The following is a 16,297-nucleotide window of genomic DNA, read 5'->3' as shown; positions in this document are numbered from 1 at the left end:
GCCCAGCTAGCATATAGAGGCTCTACTAATGCTAATATATACCCTCTCATATCCTATGGAGCCGGTGCTAACGGCTACGCGCTAACCCAGACAACTCTTCAAGGACAGAATACCGATGAAATCAAATTGGACAATTTGTAGCTAACAAGGTTAGTGCCTCAAATTCAGATTGGTGCATCTGAGACATGGGGAGAGAGCGAGAGGGAGAGCTAACAAGGTTAGCGCCTCAAATTCAGATTGGTGCATCAGAGACATGGTGAGAGAGAGAGAGAGAGATGAGAGAGAGATGAAAGAACAACATTGTGGCAGATGACAGAACAGACAGAGGGAGTGAAAAAGAAAAAGAGGTTTAATTTAGCCGTCAATGTTGGTACACGACGCCACCAGGATTAAGCCCTTTTCAATTCCCCCGTCTCCTTTGATCAAACTGTCAGTTGGAGTGGGATGACGATGGTGAGTCTAGGGCAGGGCTGCCCAACCCTCTTCCTGGAGATCTACTGTCCTGAAGGTTTTCAGTCCAACCCTAATTTAACTTATCTGATTCAGCTATTTAAGGTCTTGTTGATCAGCTAATTAGTATAATCAGGTGTGTTAAATTAGGGTTGGACTGAAAACTCACAGGATGGTAGATCTCCAGGAAGAGGGTTGGACAGCCCTGGTCTAGGGAGACGACATGAGCTTATTCACTGATAGACAAGCGTTGGTTTATATCTTGGGGAATATTTATCCTCACTTACATTGCTGTACAGAACATAGTTGCAGTCATGGTGGACTCACAAGGTGCAGTCATGATGGACACACAAGGTGCAGTCATGGTGGACTCACAAGGTGCAGTCAAAGTGGACTCACAAGGTGCAGTCAAAGTGGACTCACAAGGTGCAGTCAAAGTGGACTCACAACAGTCATGGTGGACTCACAAGGTGCAGTCATGGTGAACTCACAAGGTGCAGTCATGGTGGACTCACAAGGTGCAGTCATGGTGGACACACAAGGTGCAGTCATGGTAGACTCACAAGGTGCAGTCAAAGTGTGTTGGCGCCCTATTCAAAACTTGTGCACTTATAAGTGACTATGGTGCAATTTCAGACGCAACCATTGGAATCGTCCCAGATAGACAAGCATTACTTTCCATCTTCTGGAAGTGTAGCCTGTAGTGTCCAGAAGCCTACAAGGTTACACGTCATTGTGGGTGCACAGTGTCTGGTTATGTCTGGCCAGATGTCCTCCATACACTTCTCTGTGTCTGTGTGTGTGTGTGTGTGTGTGTGTGTGTGTGTGTGTGTGTGTGTGTGTGAGTGCGTGTGCGTGTGTGTGCGTGCGTGTGTGCGTGTGCGTGTGTGTGTGTGTGTGCGTGTGTGTGTGCGTGTGTGTGTGTGTGTGTGTGCGTGCGTGTGTGTGTGTGTGTGTGTGTGTGCGTGTGTGTGTGTGTGTGTGTGCGTGTGTGTGTGTGTGTGTGTGTGTTGTTTCTTTAAACATTGCTGCATGGTGCCCACTGATGGTGGCAAGCTCACAGATTTTGTTTACAGGAGTCTTCTGCCAACCTGCAGATGTTCAACCAGTCTACTTGGGAAATTGTGTGTACGCGGTGTGTGTGCGGTGTTGTGTGTGTTTGTGAGTAAGAAAGAGAGAGAGAAAAAGAGAGAGAAAGGAAGAGGGTGAGAAAGCGAAAGAGTTTGTGCGTTCCTGTGTGTATCCGTCTGTCTGTGTGTGGTTGTAAGTGTGCATGTGTGCGTGTGTGTGTGTGTGCGAACTTGCATTTCTGTGGCCAGCTTGGCTGAACAGAATGAAAATTGGAAAGCAATTTGGTGTAAATAAAAAAAATGTCTTCCATTCTCTCACTCAAATGTCTCATCAGCCAAGAAACACATTTCTTGCCTGACTTTGATATGAATTGGAATTATTAGCAGTAAAACAACAGTAAGTGTAGTGTGCGTGTGTGTATATCTGTGTATCTGTATGTGTGTGTGTGTATATGCATACATCTGTGTGTGTGCATAAATGTGTGTGTGCGTGCGTGCGTGTGTGTACATAAATGGTTGTGTTTGTGTGCCTAAGTCAAAACAGATTTTATTTCAGCTTCAGGGGATATTGTATTTTCCTGCTGTAAAAAGAGATGGTATACGTCCTAAATGGCTCCCTATTCCCTAAATAGTGCACTACTTTTGAGCAGAACCCTACGAGCCCTGGTCTAAAGAAGTGGACGATAAAGGGATTAGAGCCATTTGGGACTCAGACACTGACAGTACATACACAGACCATGACGACAAAACAAACAACATGTTTCAAAGGAGCCTCTATCAAGCTGTCGCACGATGATTACACTATTACTATGATTGACTAACAAACAGAATGTTCGAGCAATTGTTTTTATATCATATGAAAGAGTATCTGGTCAAATATGCTCGAGTGTACCACACCCAGTATACAAACTGTTCACACCCAGTATACAAACTGTACCACACCCAGTATACAAACTGTACCACACCCAGTATACAAACTGTCCACACCCAGTATACAAACTGTACCACACCCAGTATACAAACTGTTCACACCCAGTATACAAACTGTACCACACCCAGTATACAAACTGTTCACACCCAGTATACAAACTGTACCACACCCAGTATACAAACTGTTCACACCCAGTATACAAACTGTTCACACCCAGTATACAAACTGTTCACACCCAGTATACAAACTGTTCACACCCAGTATACAAACTGTACCACACCCAGTATACAAACTGTTCACACCCAGTATACAAACTGTACCACACCCAGTATACAAACTGTTCACACCCAGTATACAAACTGTACCACACCCAGTATACAAACTGTTCACACCCAGTATACAAACTGTACCACACCCAGTATACAAACTGTCCACACCCAGTATACAAACTGTACCACACCCAGTATACAAACTGTTCACACCCAGTATACAAACTGTTCACACCCAGTATACAAAATGTACCACACCCAGTATACAAACTGTTCACACCCAGTATACAAACTGTTCACACCCAGTATACAAACTGTACCACACCCAGTATACAAACTGTTCACACCCAGTATACAAACTGTTCACACCCAGTATACAAACTGTTCACACCCAGTATACAAACTGTTCACACCCAGTATACAAACTGTTCACACCCAGTATACAAACTGTACCACACCCAGTATACAAACTGTTCACACCCAGTATACAAACTGTACCACACCCAGTATACAAACTGTCCACACCCAGTATACAAACTGTTCACACCCAGTATACAAACTGTTCACACCCAGTATACAAACTGTCCACACCCAGTATACAAACTGTTCACACCCAGTATACAAACTGTTCACACCCAGTATACAAACTGTACCACACCCAGTATACAAACTGTACCACACCCAGTATACAAACTGTCCACACCCAGTATATAAACTGTACCACACCCAGTATACAAACTGTTCACACCCAGTATACAAACTGTTCACACCCAGTATACAAACTGTACCACAACCAGTATACAAACTGTTCACACCCAGTATACAAACTGTTCACACCCAGTATAAAAACTGTACCACACCCAGTATACAAACTGTTCACACCCAGTATACAAACTGTTCACACCCAGTATACAAACTGTTCACACCCAGTATACAAACTGTTCACACCCAGTATACAAACTGTTCACACCCAGTATACAAACTGTTCACACCCAGTATACAAACTGTACCACACCCAGTATACAAACTGTTCACACCCAGTATACAAACTGTCCACACCCAGTATACAAACTGTTCACACCCAGTATACAAACTGTTCACACCCAGTATACAAACTGTACCACACCCAGTATACAAACTGTTCACACCCAGTATACAAACTGTTCACACCCAGTATACAAACTGTTCACACCCAGTATACCCAAACGGTTCACACCCAGTATACCCAAACGGTTCACACCCAGTATACAAACTGTCCACACCCAGTATACAAACTGTCCACACCCAGTATACAAACTGTTCACACCCAGTATACAAACGGTCCACACCCAGTATACCCAAACTGTTCACACCCAGTATACCCAAACGGTTCACACCCAGTATACCCAAACTGTTCACACCCAGTATACAAACTGTTCACACCCAGTATACAAACTGTTCACACCCAGTATACCCAAACGGTTCACACCCAGTATACAAACTGTTCACACCCAGTATACCCAAACGGTTCACACCCAGTATACCCAAACGGTTCACACCCAGTATACCCAAATGGTTCACACCCAGTATACCCAAACAGTTCACACCCTCACCCTCTATGTTACAGTAACAGTATATATATTAACTCACCCTCTATGTTACAGTAACAGTATATCTATTAACTCACCCTCTATGTTACAGTAACAGTATATATATTAACTCACCCTCTATGTTACAGTAACAGTATATCTATTAACTCACCCTCTATGTTACAGTAACAGTATATATCTATTAACTCACCCTCTATGTTACAGTAACAGTATATATATTAACTCACCCTCTATGGTACAGTAACAGTATATCTATTAACTCACCCTCTATGGTACAGTAACAGTATATCTATTAACTCACCCTCTATGTTACAGTAACAGTATATCTATTAACTCACCCTCTATGGTACAGTAACAGTATATATATTAACTCACCCTCTATGTTACAGTAACAGTATATATATTAACTCACCCTCTATGTTACAGTAAACAGTATATCTATTAACTCACCCTCTATGTTACAGTAACAGTATATATATTAACTCACCCTCTATGTTACAGTAACAGTATATCTATTAACTCACCCTCTATGGTACAGTAACAGTATATATATATTAACTCACCCTCTATGTTACAGTAAACAGTATATCTATTAACTCACCCTCTATGTTACAGTAACAGTATATATATTAACTCACCCTCTATGTTACAGTAACAGTATATCTATTAACTCACCCTCTATGGTACAGTAACAGTATATCTATTAACTCACCCTCTATGGTACAGTAACAGTATATATATTAACTCACCCTCTATGTTACAGTAACAGTATATATATTAACTCACCCTCTATGGTACAGTAACAGTATATCTATTAACTCACCCTCTATGTTACAGTAACAGTATATATATTAACTCACCCTCTATGGTACAGTAACAGTATATCTATTAACTCACCCTCTATGGTACAGTAACAGTATATATATTAACTCACCCTCTATGTTACAGTAAACAGTATATCTATTAACTCACCCTCTATGTTACAGTAACAGTATATCTATTAACTCACCCTCTATGTTACAGTAAACAGTATATCTATTAACTCACCCTCTATGTTACAGTAACAGTATATCTATTAACTCACCCTCTATGTTACAGTAACAGTATATCTATTAACTCACCCTCTATGTTACAGTAACAGTATATATATTAACTCACCCTCTATGTTACAGTAACAGTATATCTATTAACTCACCCTCTATGTTACAGTAACAGTATATCTATTAACTCACCCTCTATGTTACAGTAACAGTATATCTATTAACTCACCCTCTATGTTACAGTAACAGTATATCTATTAACTCACCCTCTATGTTACAGTAACAGTATATATATTAACTCACCCTCTATGTTACAGTAACAGTATATATATTAACTCACCCTCTATGTTACAGTAACAGTATATATATTAACCTACCCTCTATGTTACAGTAACAGTATATCTATTAACTCACCCTCTATGTTACAGTAACAGTATATCTATTAACTCTCCCTCTATGTTACAGTAACAGTATATATATTAACTCACCCTCTATGTTACAGTAAACAGTATATCTATTAACTCACCCTCTATGTTACAGTAACAGTATATATATTAACTCACCCTCTATGTTACAGTAACAGTATATATATTAACTCACCCTCTATGTTACAGTAACAGTATATATATTAACTCACCCTCTATGTTACAGTAAACAGTATATATATTAACTCACCCTCTATGTTACAGTAACAGTATATATATTAACTCACCCTCTATGGGACAGTAACAGTATATCTATTAACTCACCCTCTATGTTACAGTAACAGTATATATATTAACTCACCCTCTATGGTACAGTAACAGTATATATATTAACTCACCCTCTATGGGACAGTAACAGTATATCTATTAACTCACCCTCTATGGGACAGTAACAGTATATATATTAACTCACCCTCTATGGGACAGTAACAGTATATCTATTAACTCACCCTCTATGTTACAGTAAACAGTATATCTATTAACTCACCCTCTATGGTACAGTAACAGTATATATATTAACTCACCCTCTATGTTACAGTAAACAGTATATCTATTAACTCACCCTCTATGTTACAGTAACAGTATATATATTAACTCACCCTCTATGTTACAGTAAACAGTATATCTATTAACTCACCCTCTATGTTACAGTAAACAGTATATCTATTAACTCACCCTCTATGTTACAGTAACAGTATATCTATTAACTCACCCTCTATGTTACAGTAAACAGTATATCTATTAACTCACCCTCTATGTTACAGTAAACAGTATATCTATTAACTCACCCTCTATGTTACAGTAAACAGTATATCTATTAACTCACCCTCTATGTTACAGTAAACAGTATATCTATTAACTCACCCTCTATGTTACAGTAAACAGTATATCTATTAACTCACCCTCTATGTTACAGTAACAGTATATATATTAACTCACCCTCTATGTTACAGTAACAGTATATATATTAACTCACCCTCTATGTTACAGTAACAGTATATATATTAACTCACCCTCTATGTTACAGTAACAGTATATATATTAACTCACCCTCTATGGGACAGTAACAGTATATCTATTAACTCACCCTCTATGTTACAGTAACAGTATATATATTAACTCACCCTCTATGGTACAGTAACAGTATATATATTAACTCACCCTCTATGGGACAGTAACAGTATATCTATTAACTCACCCTCTATGGGACAGTAACAGTATATATATTAACTCACCCTCTATGGGACAGTAACAGTATATCTATTAACTCACCCTCTATGGTACAGTAACAGTATATCTATTAACTCACCCTCTATGTTACAGTAAACAGTATATCTATTAACTCACCCTCTATGGTACAGTAACAGTATATATATTAACTCACCCTCTATGTTACAGTAAACAGTATATCTATTAACTCACCCTCTATGTTACAGTAACAGTATATCTATTAACTCACCCTCTATGTTACAGTAACAGTATATCTATTAACTCACCCTCTATGTTACAGTAAACAGTATATCTATTAACTCACCCTCTATGTTACAGTAAACAGTATATCTATTAACTCACCCTCTATGTTACAGTAAACAGTATATCTATTAACTCACCCTCTATGTTACAGTAAACAGTATATCTATTAACTCACCCTCTATGTTACAGTAACAATATATCTATTAACTCACCCTCTATGTTACAGTAAACAGTATATCTATTAACTCACCCTCTATGTTACAGTAACAGTATATATATTAACTCACCCTCTATGTTACAGTAACACTATATATATTAACTCGCCCTCTATGTTACAGTAACAGTATATCTATTAACTCACCCTCTATGTTACAGTAACAGTATATCTATTAACTCACCCTCTATGTTACAGTAACAGTATATCTATTAACTCACCCTCTATGTTACAGTAACAGTATATATATTAACTCACCCTCTATGTTACAGTAACAGTATATCTATTAACTCACCCTCTATGTTACAGTAAACAGTATATCTATTAACTCACCCTCTATGTTACAGTAACAGTATATATATTAACTCACCCTCTATGTTACAGTAAACAGTATATCTATTAACTCACCCTCTATGTTACAGTAAACAGTATATCTATTAACTCACCCTCTATGTTACAGTAACAGTATATCTATTAACTCACCCTCTATGTTACAGTAAACAGTATATCTATTAACTCACCCTCTATGTTACAGTAACAGTATATATATTAACTCACCCTCTATGTTACAGTAAACAGTATATCTATTAACTCACCCTCTATGTTACAGTAACAGTATATCTATTAACTCACCCTCTATGTTACAGTAACAGTATATATATTAACTCACCCTCTATGTTACAGTAAACAGTATATCTATTAACTCACCCTCTATGTTACAGCAACAGTATATCTATTAACTCACCCTCTATGTTACAGTAACAGTATATCTATTAACTCACCCTCTATGTTACAGTAACAGTATATCTATTAACTCACCCTCTATGTTACAGTAACAGTATATCTATTAACTCACCCTCTATGTTACAGTAAACAGTATATATATTAACTCACCCTCTATGTTACAGTAAACAGTATATCTATTAACTCACCCTCTATGTTACAGTAAACAGTATATCTATTAACTCACCCTCTATGTTACAGTAACAGTATATCTATTAACTCACCCTCTATGTTACAGTAAACAGTATATCTATTAACTCACCCTCTATGTTACAGTAAACAGTATATCTATTAACTCACCCTCTATGTTACAGTAAACAGTATATCTATTAACTCACCCTCTATGTTACAGTAACAGTATATCTATTAACTCACCCTCTATGGTACAGTAAACAGTATATCTATTAACTCACCCTCTATGTTACAGTAACAGTATATCTATTAACTCACCCTCTATGTTACAGTAACAGTATATCTATTAACTCACCCTCTATGTTACAGTAAACAGTATATCTATTAACTCACCCTCTATGGTACAGTAACAGTATATATATTAACTCACCCTCTATGTTACAGTAAACAGTATATATATTAACTCACCCTCTATGGTACAGTAACAGTATATATCTATTAACTCACCCTCTATGTTACAGTAAACAGTATATATATTAACTCACCCTCTATGGGACAGTAACAGTATATCTATTAACTCACCCTCTATGGGACAGTAAACAGTATATATATTAACTCACCCTCTATGGGACAGTAACAGTATATCTATTAACTCACCCTCTATGTTACAGTAACAGTATATATATTAACTCACCCTCTATGGGACAGTAACAGTATATCTACTAACTCACCCTCTATGGGACAGTAGCGGGTGACCTTCTCAGGCATCAGTTGACCTTCCTTGTGTCTACAGTACACTTCAGCTATCTGCTGCCGGCACTCCTTGGTCTTGGCTCTGGACAGAGCCGAAATGGCTTCCTTCCCACTGATCTCACACTTTGGCGGCTGGTCGTAAACAACCTCCAATGGAGCCGCAGTCGCCTGCTTCCTGGTTTGATGCGGGTGTTGGTGTCTATGTTGAGTCTGGGGGTGGGACGGCGACTGGGGGTAAGTCTGAGCCTGACCCTGGCTCTGTGGCTGTGAAGAGCGGCTGTGGTGGTTCCTGGAGTCCACCCCGGCTCCAACCGCTTTCGGGCCCACAGGAAGTGAGCCATTCTGGGCTACGGCTCGTCCGTACTGGAGGACCTCGTTGGAGCTCCGGCTGAGAATCGGAGCGTTATCCTTCCAGGTTGCCTGTTCCGCATGGGCCTTCTCCTGCAGCCTCTCCCTGCGTTTGTTACTGTTAGCGCCCCCTGGAGGCTGGCGCTGGGGCTGCGAACGGGCGCCAAAGTTACTATTGTCTATGTTCTCAAAGTCTTTGGGGACAGAGTTCTCATTGTTGCTGTCCACTCTGACTTTCTCCTTGGGGCGGTGGGAATAGTAGCCATCCTGTGAGAAGAGGAGAGGGAGAGAGCAGATTAGTTTCATTGTTGCTGTCCACTCTGACTTTCTCCTTGGGGCGGTGGTAATAGTAGCCATCCTGTGAGAAGAGGAGACGGAGAGAGCAGATTAGTTTCATTGTTGCTGTCCACTCTGACTTTCTCCTTGGGGCGGTGGGAATAGTAGCCATCCTGTGAGAAGAGGAGAGGGAGAGAGCAGATTAGTTTCATTGTTGTTGGTTTTTAATTTGAATGTAATTTAGTTAGGAACTAATTCTCATTCACAATAGTGGGAGAAGGGAAGAATGGAGTAAAGGAGAGAGAAGGGGGAAGGAGGAGGGGGAGGACAGAGGAGAAGGAAAGATGGGAGGAAAAAGATAGTGACAGAGGAAAGGTGGAGGAAAAGGCGAAGGAGCGAGAGAAGGTGGGAAGAAGGGGGGATGAAAGAGAAGGATAGATAATGAGAGAAGAGGGGGTGAGGAAAGAGAAGGATAGATAATGAGAGAAGAGGGGGCGAGGAAAGAGAAGGATAGATAATGAGAGAAGAGGGGGCGAGGAAAGAGAAAGATAGATAATGAGAGAAGAGGGGGCGAGGAAAGAGAAGGATAGATAATGAGAGAAGAGGGGGGAGGGGATAGGGGGGCACAAACAAGCAGAACCAGATCTGTGGTGAGTGAGTCAGGGAGGCGCATATGAAATGTCAGATTACCAATCAACACGCCACACACACACCAAGCAGCTTAACAGAACCAAGAGGCATGAAATGAAGTAGCCTTAACTCATTGACTCCCTCTGCTCCCTGCCACAACACAACAAGGTGCAACCTGACTGGCTGACTGGGCATATCGCCACGGTGACGACGGGGACGAGGACTACTTTCTGTGGCTGTGTGCGTGTCATCATCAGATTAGTACCGATTTCAATTAACTTTTCCCCTGACGTGCCTGTCACCCCGTAAACAGATTACCAAGGGAGATAAAGCACCGGAATGTGATTCTGTGTGTGTGTGTGTATGTGTGTGTGTGTTTGTGTGTGTAAGCATTCAGGGAACACATGTATTCTCTGATTCCACATTCTCCGGAGCCACGTGATGATTATGGAATTACAATAGTGTGGCGTGTGAAAAGGAGGCGGTGTGTGTGTCACCGCCGGGTGTTTGTGTGTGTGTGTGTGTGTGTTTGCAGCCCTTGTTTGTGTGCTTTGAGCCAAGATCTGAATGTACAATTTTCCCATCTTTCCAGGAGAGCGTTGACATGCGGGAGAGTTCTGCCGCACCTCGGAAGTGCTCGCTTCACTGAAATGTTCCCCGACGCATCAGATGGAACAGGCGAGAGAGCTTCCTCTGCCTACCTGGCTCAGACGCCGTGAAACACACACACTTCGCTAGACAGGCGGAGAGCGCGGGAGGAGAGCAAATGTGTGTGTGTGTGTGAGTGAGAGAGAGAGAGAGAGAGAGAGAGAGAGAGAGAGAGAGAGAGAGAGAGAGAGAGGAAGGGCAAAGAACAACGGCGGTGGGAGAGGATATAGAGCTCCAGTACAAGCTGAGGCACTTCATGTGTCTCTCTGTTTACAGTCACAGCTGATAGCGAGAGAGAGGTGAGAGAGAAAGAGGTAAGAGACCGAGAGAGGTGAGAGAGAGGTGATAGAGAGAGAGAGAGGTGAGAGAGGTGAGAGAGAGAGAGAGGTGAGAGAGAGGTGATAGAGAGAGAGAGGTGAGAGAGCGAGAGAGGTGAGAGAGCGAGAGAGGTGAGAGAGAGGTGATAGAGAGAGAGAGAGATGAGAGAGCGAGAGAAGTGAGAGAGCGAGAGAGGTGAGAGAGCGATAGGTGAGAGAGAGGTGATAGAGAGAGTGAGAGGTGAGAGAGCGAGAGGTGAGAGAGCGAGAGAGGTGAGAGAGAGAGAGAGAGAGAGAGAGAGAGAGGTGAGAGAGAGAGGTGAGAGAGAGAGAGAGAGAGAGAGAGGCGCACTGCTCGGTATGGAAATGCATTTCTCTCAGCACATCAACCTCTTCTCTTTGCAAACACCTTGTGTCTGAGCCTATTACAGAGGTGTAAGACTGAGACAGAGACAAGTAGGGAGACAGAAGAGGAGGGAGGGCGGGAGTGAAAGGGGTAGGGGGGTGGAGAGAGGGGAGGGGCGGGCATTTTTGTGAGATTTATGATAGAACTTCCTAATCTTTGCATAACATTCTCACTGTCAGTTCTCTCTCTCAATTCAATTCAATTCAATTAAAAGGGTCTTTATTGACATGGGGAACATATGTGCAAATAGCTGAAGTACCCTCTTCATTACACCCACGGATTCTCTTAAACCTCAACCTCATTCAAATCACCTCCAACCCACCTGCTGCCACAACTGGGTCACCGCCTCTCTTCTCCTCTGTGTGTGTGTGTGTGTGTGGCGGTCCACAGCTGCTGTGTTATACCGGCTGAGGTAATACACGTTAGAAGCTGTTAATCCTCCATGTAACAGCTGCCCTACACTACCGATCACCTTAAAATATCCCCACGCGCCCAAATTCAAAGGGACCGCTTCTAGGGGCTAATCCAAAGTACGCTAGTCATAGGATGTTTTAGGACGTTTAAAAGAGTTCAGGGGTAGGAGGGAGGGAGGGAATAGAAAGAGAGAGAATAGAAAGAGAGAGAGAGAATAGAAAGAGAGAGAGAATAGAAAGAGAGAGAGAGAATAGAAAGAGAGAGAGAATAGAAAGAGAGAGAGAGAGAGAGAGAGAGAGAGAGAGAGAGAGAGAGAGAGAATAGAAAGAGAGAGAATAGAAAGAGAGAGAGAGAGAGAATAGAAAGAGAGAGAGAGAGAGAAAAGAGAGAGAGAGAATAGAAAGAGAGAGAGATAGAGAATAGAAAGAGAGACAGAGAGAATAGAAAGAGAGAGAGAGAATAGAAAGAGAGAGAGAGAGAGAGAGAGAGAGAGAGAGAGATAGAGAGAGAGAGATAATAGAAAGAGAGAGGAGTGGAGTTAAAAAGAGCACATGTTAGCCCTGGAGCAGCAGATATCCCTGGCTTTGCGTGGGCCGTGAGAGATATGAGAAGAAGGGACACGGTTGGAATCGCAGGAAAGACCAAATCCAAACGCATTAAATCTGTTGTCTTCATCTTTTAACTGTCTCTATTTGAAAGAGAAAAGTGTTGAGCCCAACAGCACAGCAGGCCTCTGGCTAAATAAACAGGCATTAAGGCATAATAAGGCATTTCTGCATTCAAAAATATTTTAAAAACATGTTGTATAATGAAACCGGGGGGTGAATATGATTCACATGTGTAGAAATAAATACTTCTGTTCCTCTGTTCTTCATCTCTAACTCTTTGTCTCCTTCCGATTCCTCTCCCTCTCTCTCCTGATCCCTAGTTTCTGTCCTCTCTCTCTCTCTCTCCTGCTCTCCTGAGTTTAAAGGACTTCTCTCTCTTTAATCTCAGTCTGTGTTTAACTCTGTGGGGACAGAGCAGGGGGCTCTTAGAGAGGAAAAGATGGGGAAATGGACCATTAATAGCCCAGGGATGTTTAGGCTAGGAAGCTAGGCCATTGGGGTGTGTGCGCGTGTGTGTGTGCTTGGTTATCGATCGCTAGGGGGAATCTGTCTTATCCTACACAGTGTGCTTTGGGGAGGCCAAGCCCGGTTCGCCCGACACGCGGTCGCTTACTAAACCCCCTTCGCCCCTCTCGGCCCCCATCGCTCAGTGAGAGAGAATGCAAGCAGGTAAAAGGGTAAACGTTCGGGCTATCCATCATTGCAGGTAGGAGGGCTGGGGCAATGGAGTGAGGGACTGAGGCTGGAACTCTGACTGAACCACCCCCACCTACAAGGGATGGTTTGGTCCATTTGTTATACTGTACACCTCATACCGGCTCATTCCATTTACCCCATTTCCTTTACCACAGGGGAGAAAGGGAGATACTTTATCTGGCCTGCCCCCCCCCCCCGCCTCTCCATTCTCCAATCTCCTTTCAACTTCATATCTCTCACACCACAGCTGCTCAGGCATACACACTCTCCCTCTCCTCTTCCTCCCCCCATCTCTCACTCCAGGGGGGAAATCTGTTCATTTCTCAAATTCTACCTGCACACTAGCACTACCCTTCCCTCCCTCCTTCCCTCCATCCTCCATCCCTATTGTCATTTACTGTACTGGTCCCCTGGTGACCCTTAGCAGCAGCACTGAACACATCACTTTAAATCTGGCCCTCGTTTTACTGGCTATTTCTCCCACATGGGGCCAACTCAGATGAGCTGTGGCTCCCATACACACTCAATCAACTGCTATCTGACAAATCGTTCTCTCTCACACCGCACGCACGCACGCACGCACACACACACACACACACACACACACCATCTATCGGTTAACTACAGCTGTTTCTATCTATTTTTCTCCGCAGAGAAACATCTCTTCAAGGCTATGACGTAACTGGCCCTCTGGGTAATGAGGAGAGCTGGTCAGTAATGGGGGAAACATTCAGTAATAAGCGTTACTGTACTGATGAAAATCAGCAGCGACCGGGAGGTCCGTGGGGCAACGCACAATTGGCCTAGCGTTGTCCGGGTTAGGGAGGCCTTGGCCGGTAGGGATATCCTTGTCTCATCGCGCACCAGCGACTCCTGTGGCGGGCCGGGCGCAGTGCGCATTAACCAAGGTTGCCAGGTGCACGGTGTTTCCTCCGACACATTGGTGCGGCTGGCTTCTGGGTTGGATGTGCGCTGTGTTAAGAAGCAGTGCTAAAGTAAGCCTCTGTTTGTAATACAATAGCTACAATGCTAAAGTAAGTCTCTGGTGGTAATACAATAGGTACAATGCTAAAGTAAGCCTCTGCTTGTAATACAATAGCTACAATGCTAATGTAAGCCTCTGTTTGTAATACAATAGGTACAATGCTAAAGTAAGCCTCTGGTGGTAATACAATAGCTACAATGCTAAAGTAAGCCTCTGTTTGTAATACAATAGCTACAATGCTAAAGTAAGCCTCTGGTGGTAATACAATAGCTACAATGCTAAAGTAAGCCTCTGCTTGTAATACAATAGCTACAATGCTAAAGTAAGCCTCTGCTTGTAATACAATAGCTACAATGCTAAAGTAAGCCTCTGTTCGTAATACAATAGCTACAATGTTAAAGTAAGCCTCTGGTGGTAATACAATAGCTACAATGCTAAAGTAAGCCTCTGCTTGTAATACAATAGCTACAATGCTAAAGTAAGCCTCTGCTTGTAATATAATAGCTGCAATGCTAAAGTAAGTCTCTGTTTGTAATACAATAGCTACAATGCTAAAGTAAGCCTCTGTTTGTAATACAATAGCTACAATGCTAAAGTAAGCCTCTGCTTGTAATATAATAGCTACAATGCTAAAGTAAGTCTCTGTTTGTAATACAATAGCTACAATGCTAAAGTAAGCCTCTGGTGGTAATACAATAGCTACAATGCTAAAGTAAGCCTCTGCTTGTAATGCAATAGCTACAATGCTAAAGTAAGCCTCTGCTTGTAATACAATAGCTACAATGCTAAAGTAAGCCTCTGTTTGTAATACAATAGCTACAATGCTAAAGTAAGCCTCTGGTGGTAATACAATAGCTACAATGCTAAAGTAAGCCTCTGTTTGTAAGGTTGGGATACTGAAACATCAACTATGAGGTGACACTAAAGAATGAGAACATGGAGCTCCAGAAGTAAACCCAGAGACGGCAGAGCAAGAGAGACATCCCACTCGCTAATCTATTCTGGTTCATATACAGCCAATGAACTAAACAGACCAGACCCAGCTGCTAATGCATTGGTGCCTATGGGAAAGCCACCCCGTTAAACTGACCATTTTCTCAGATTGGTAAACGGCCTGAGTGGAACATCTTCATTTATCCACTATCTTTGGTAAATGATAATCTCAAATCAGTTCACACATCAGTCTCCTCCTTACCTATCTGCCTCGTCAGACATGACTAATCAAACTGGCCTGCCGTAGGTTAGCAGGCCACACATGACACGTGCTGCTGGATCATTCATCATGTGTTGAGCTGGTCGCGGGGATCAGGCACTCTGTGGGGCAGCCTCAGTCGTCAGTCAGGATCCCCTGCTGTGTCGTTAAAGCTCTTACATAATTACCTAGATGTAAAAAGCGCTGATCCCTGTGCCAGCCCCGCTTCCTGTTACGAACCACGGACGCTGGCTACAAACACTACAGGAACACGGCTGGAGGTATAGTATCTGAACCCAGGTCTGCTCCAAGCTGCGATATGTCTAACATCAACTGTTTAAGCCGCATTACTTCTTGCCTCAACGCACATGTATTCATGTGTATACTTAGAGCACAGGAGGCTGCTGAGGGGAGGAACGGAGCGAATGGTATCAAAACCAGAGAACCACGTATTGGATGTATTTGTTACCATTCCACTGATTCCGCTCCGGCCAATACCACGAGCCCGTCCTCCCCAATTAAGGTGCCACCAACCTCCTGTGACTTAGAGCACACTGAGTACGTTGCAGGAGGTACCAACCGTGGTTA

The 16,297-nt window shown here is 42.3% G+C and overlaps 1 protein-coding gene across 1 annotated transcript in view; it reads right to left on the bottom strand.

Moving 5' to 3' along the window:
• Positions 1-16,297, bottom strand: part of LOC116355514 (xylosyltransferase 1-like) — a 122,326-nt gene that overhangs the window by 52,985 nt on the left and 53,044 nt on the right. The window contains exon 2 of the mRNA XM_031799824.1: positions 9,168-9,804. Within this exon, the coding sequence (XP_031655684.1) occupies positions 9,168-9,804 (637 nt within the window). The remainder of the gene's footprint in view (positions 1-9,167; positions 9,805-16,297) is intronic.

This window comes from Oncorhynchus kisutch, linkage group LG20 (assembly GCF_002021735.2).
Source record: "Oncorhynchus kisutch isolate 150728-3 linkage group LG20, Okis_V2, whole genome shotgun sequence".
NCBI lineage: Eukaryota > Metazoa > Chordata > Actinopteri > Salmoniformes > Salmonidae > Oncorhynchus > Oncorhynchus kisutch.
Note: the sequence above shows the minus strand (reverse complement) of the source record. Positions and strands in the feature narration are given on the sequence as shown.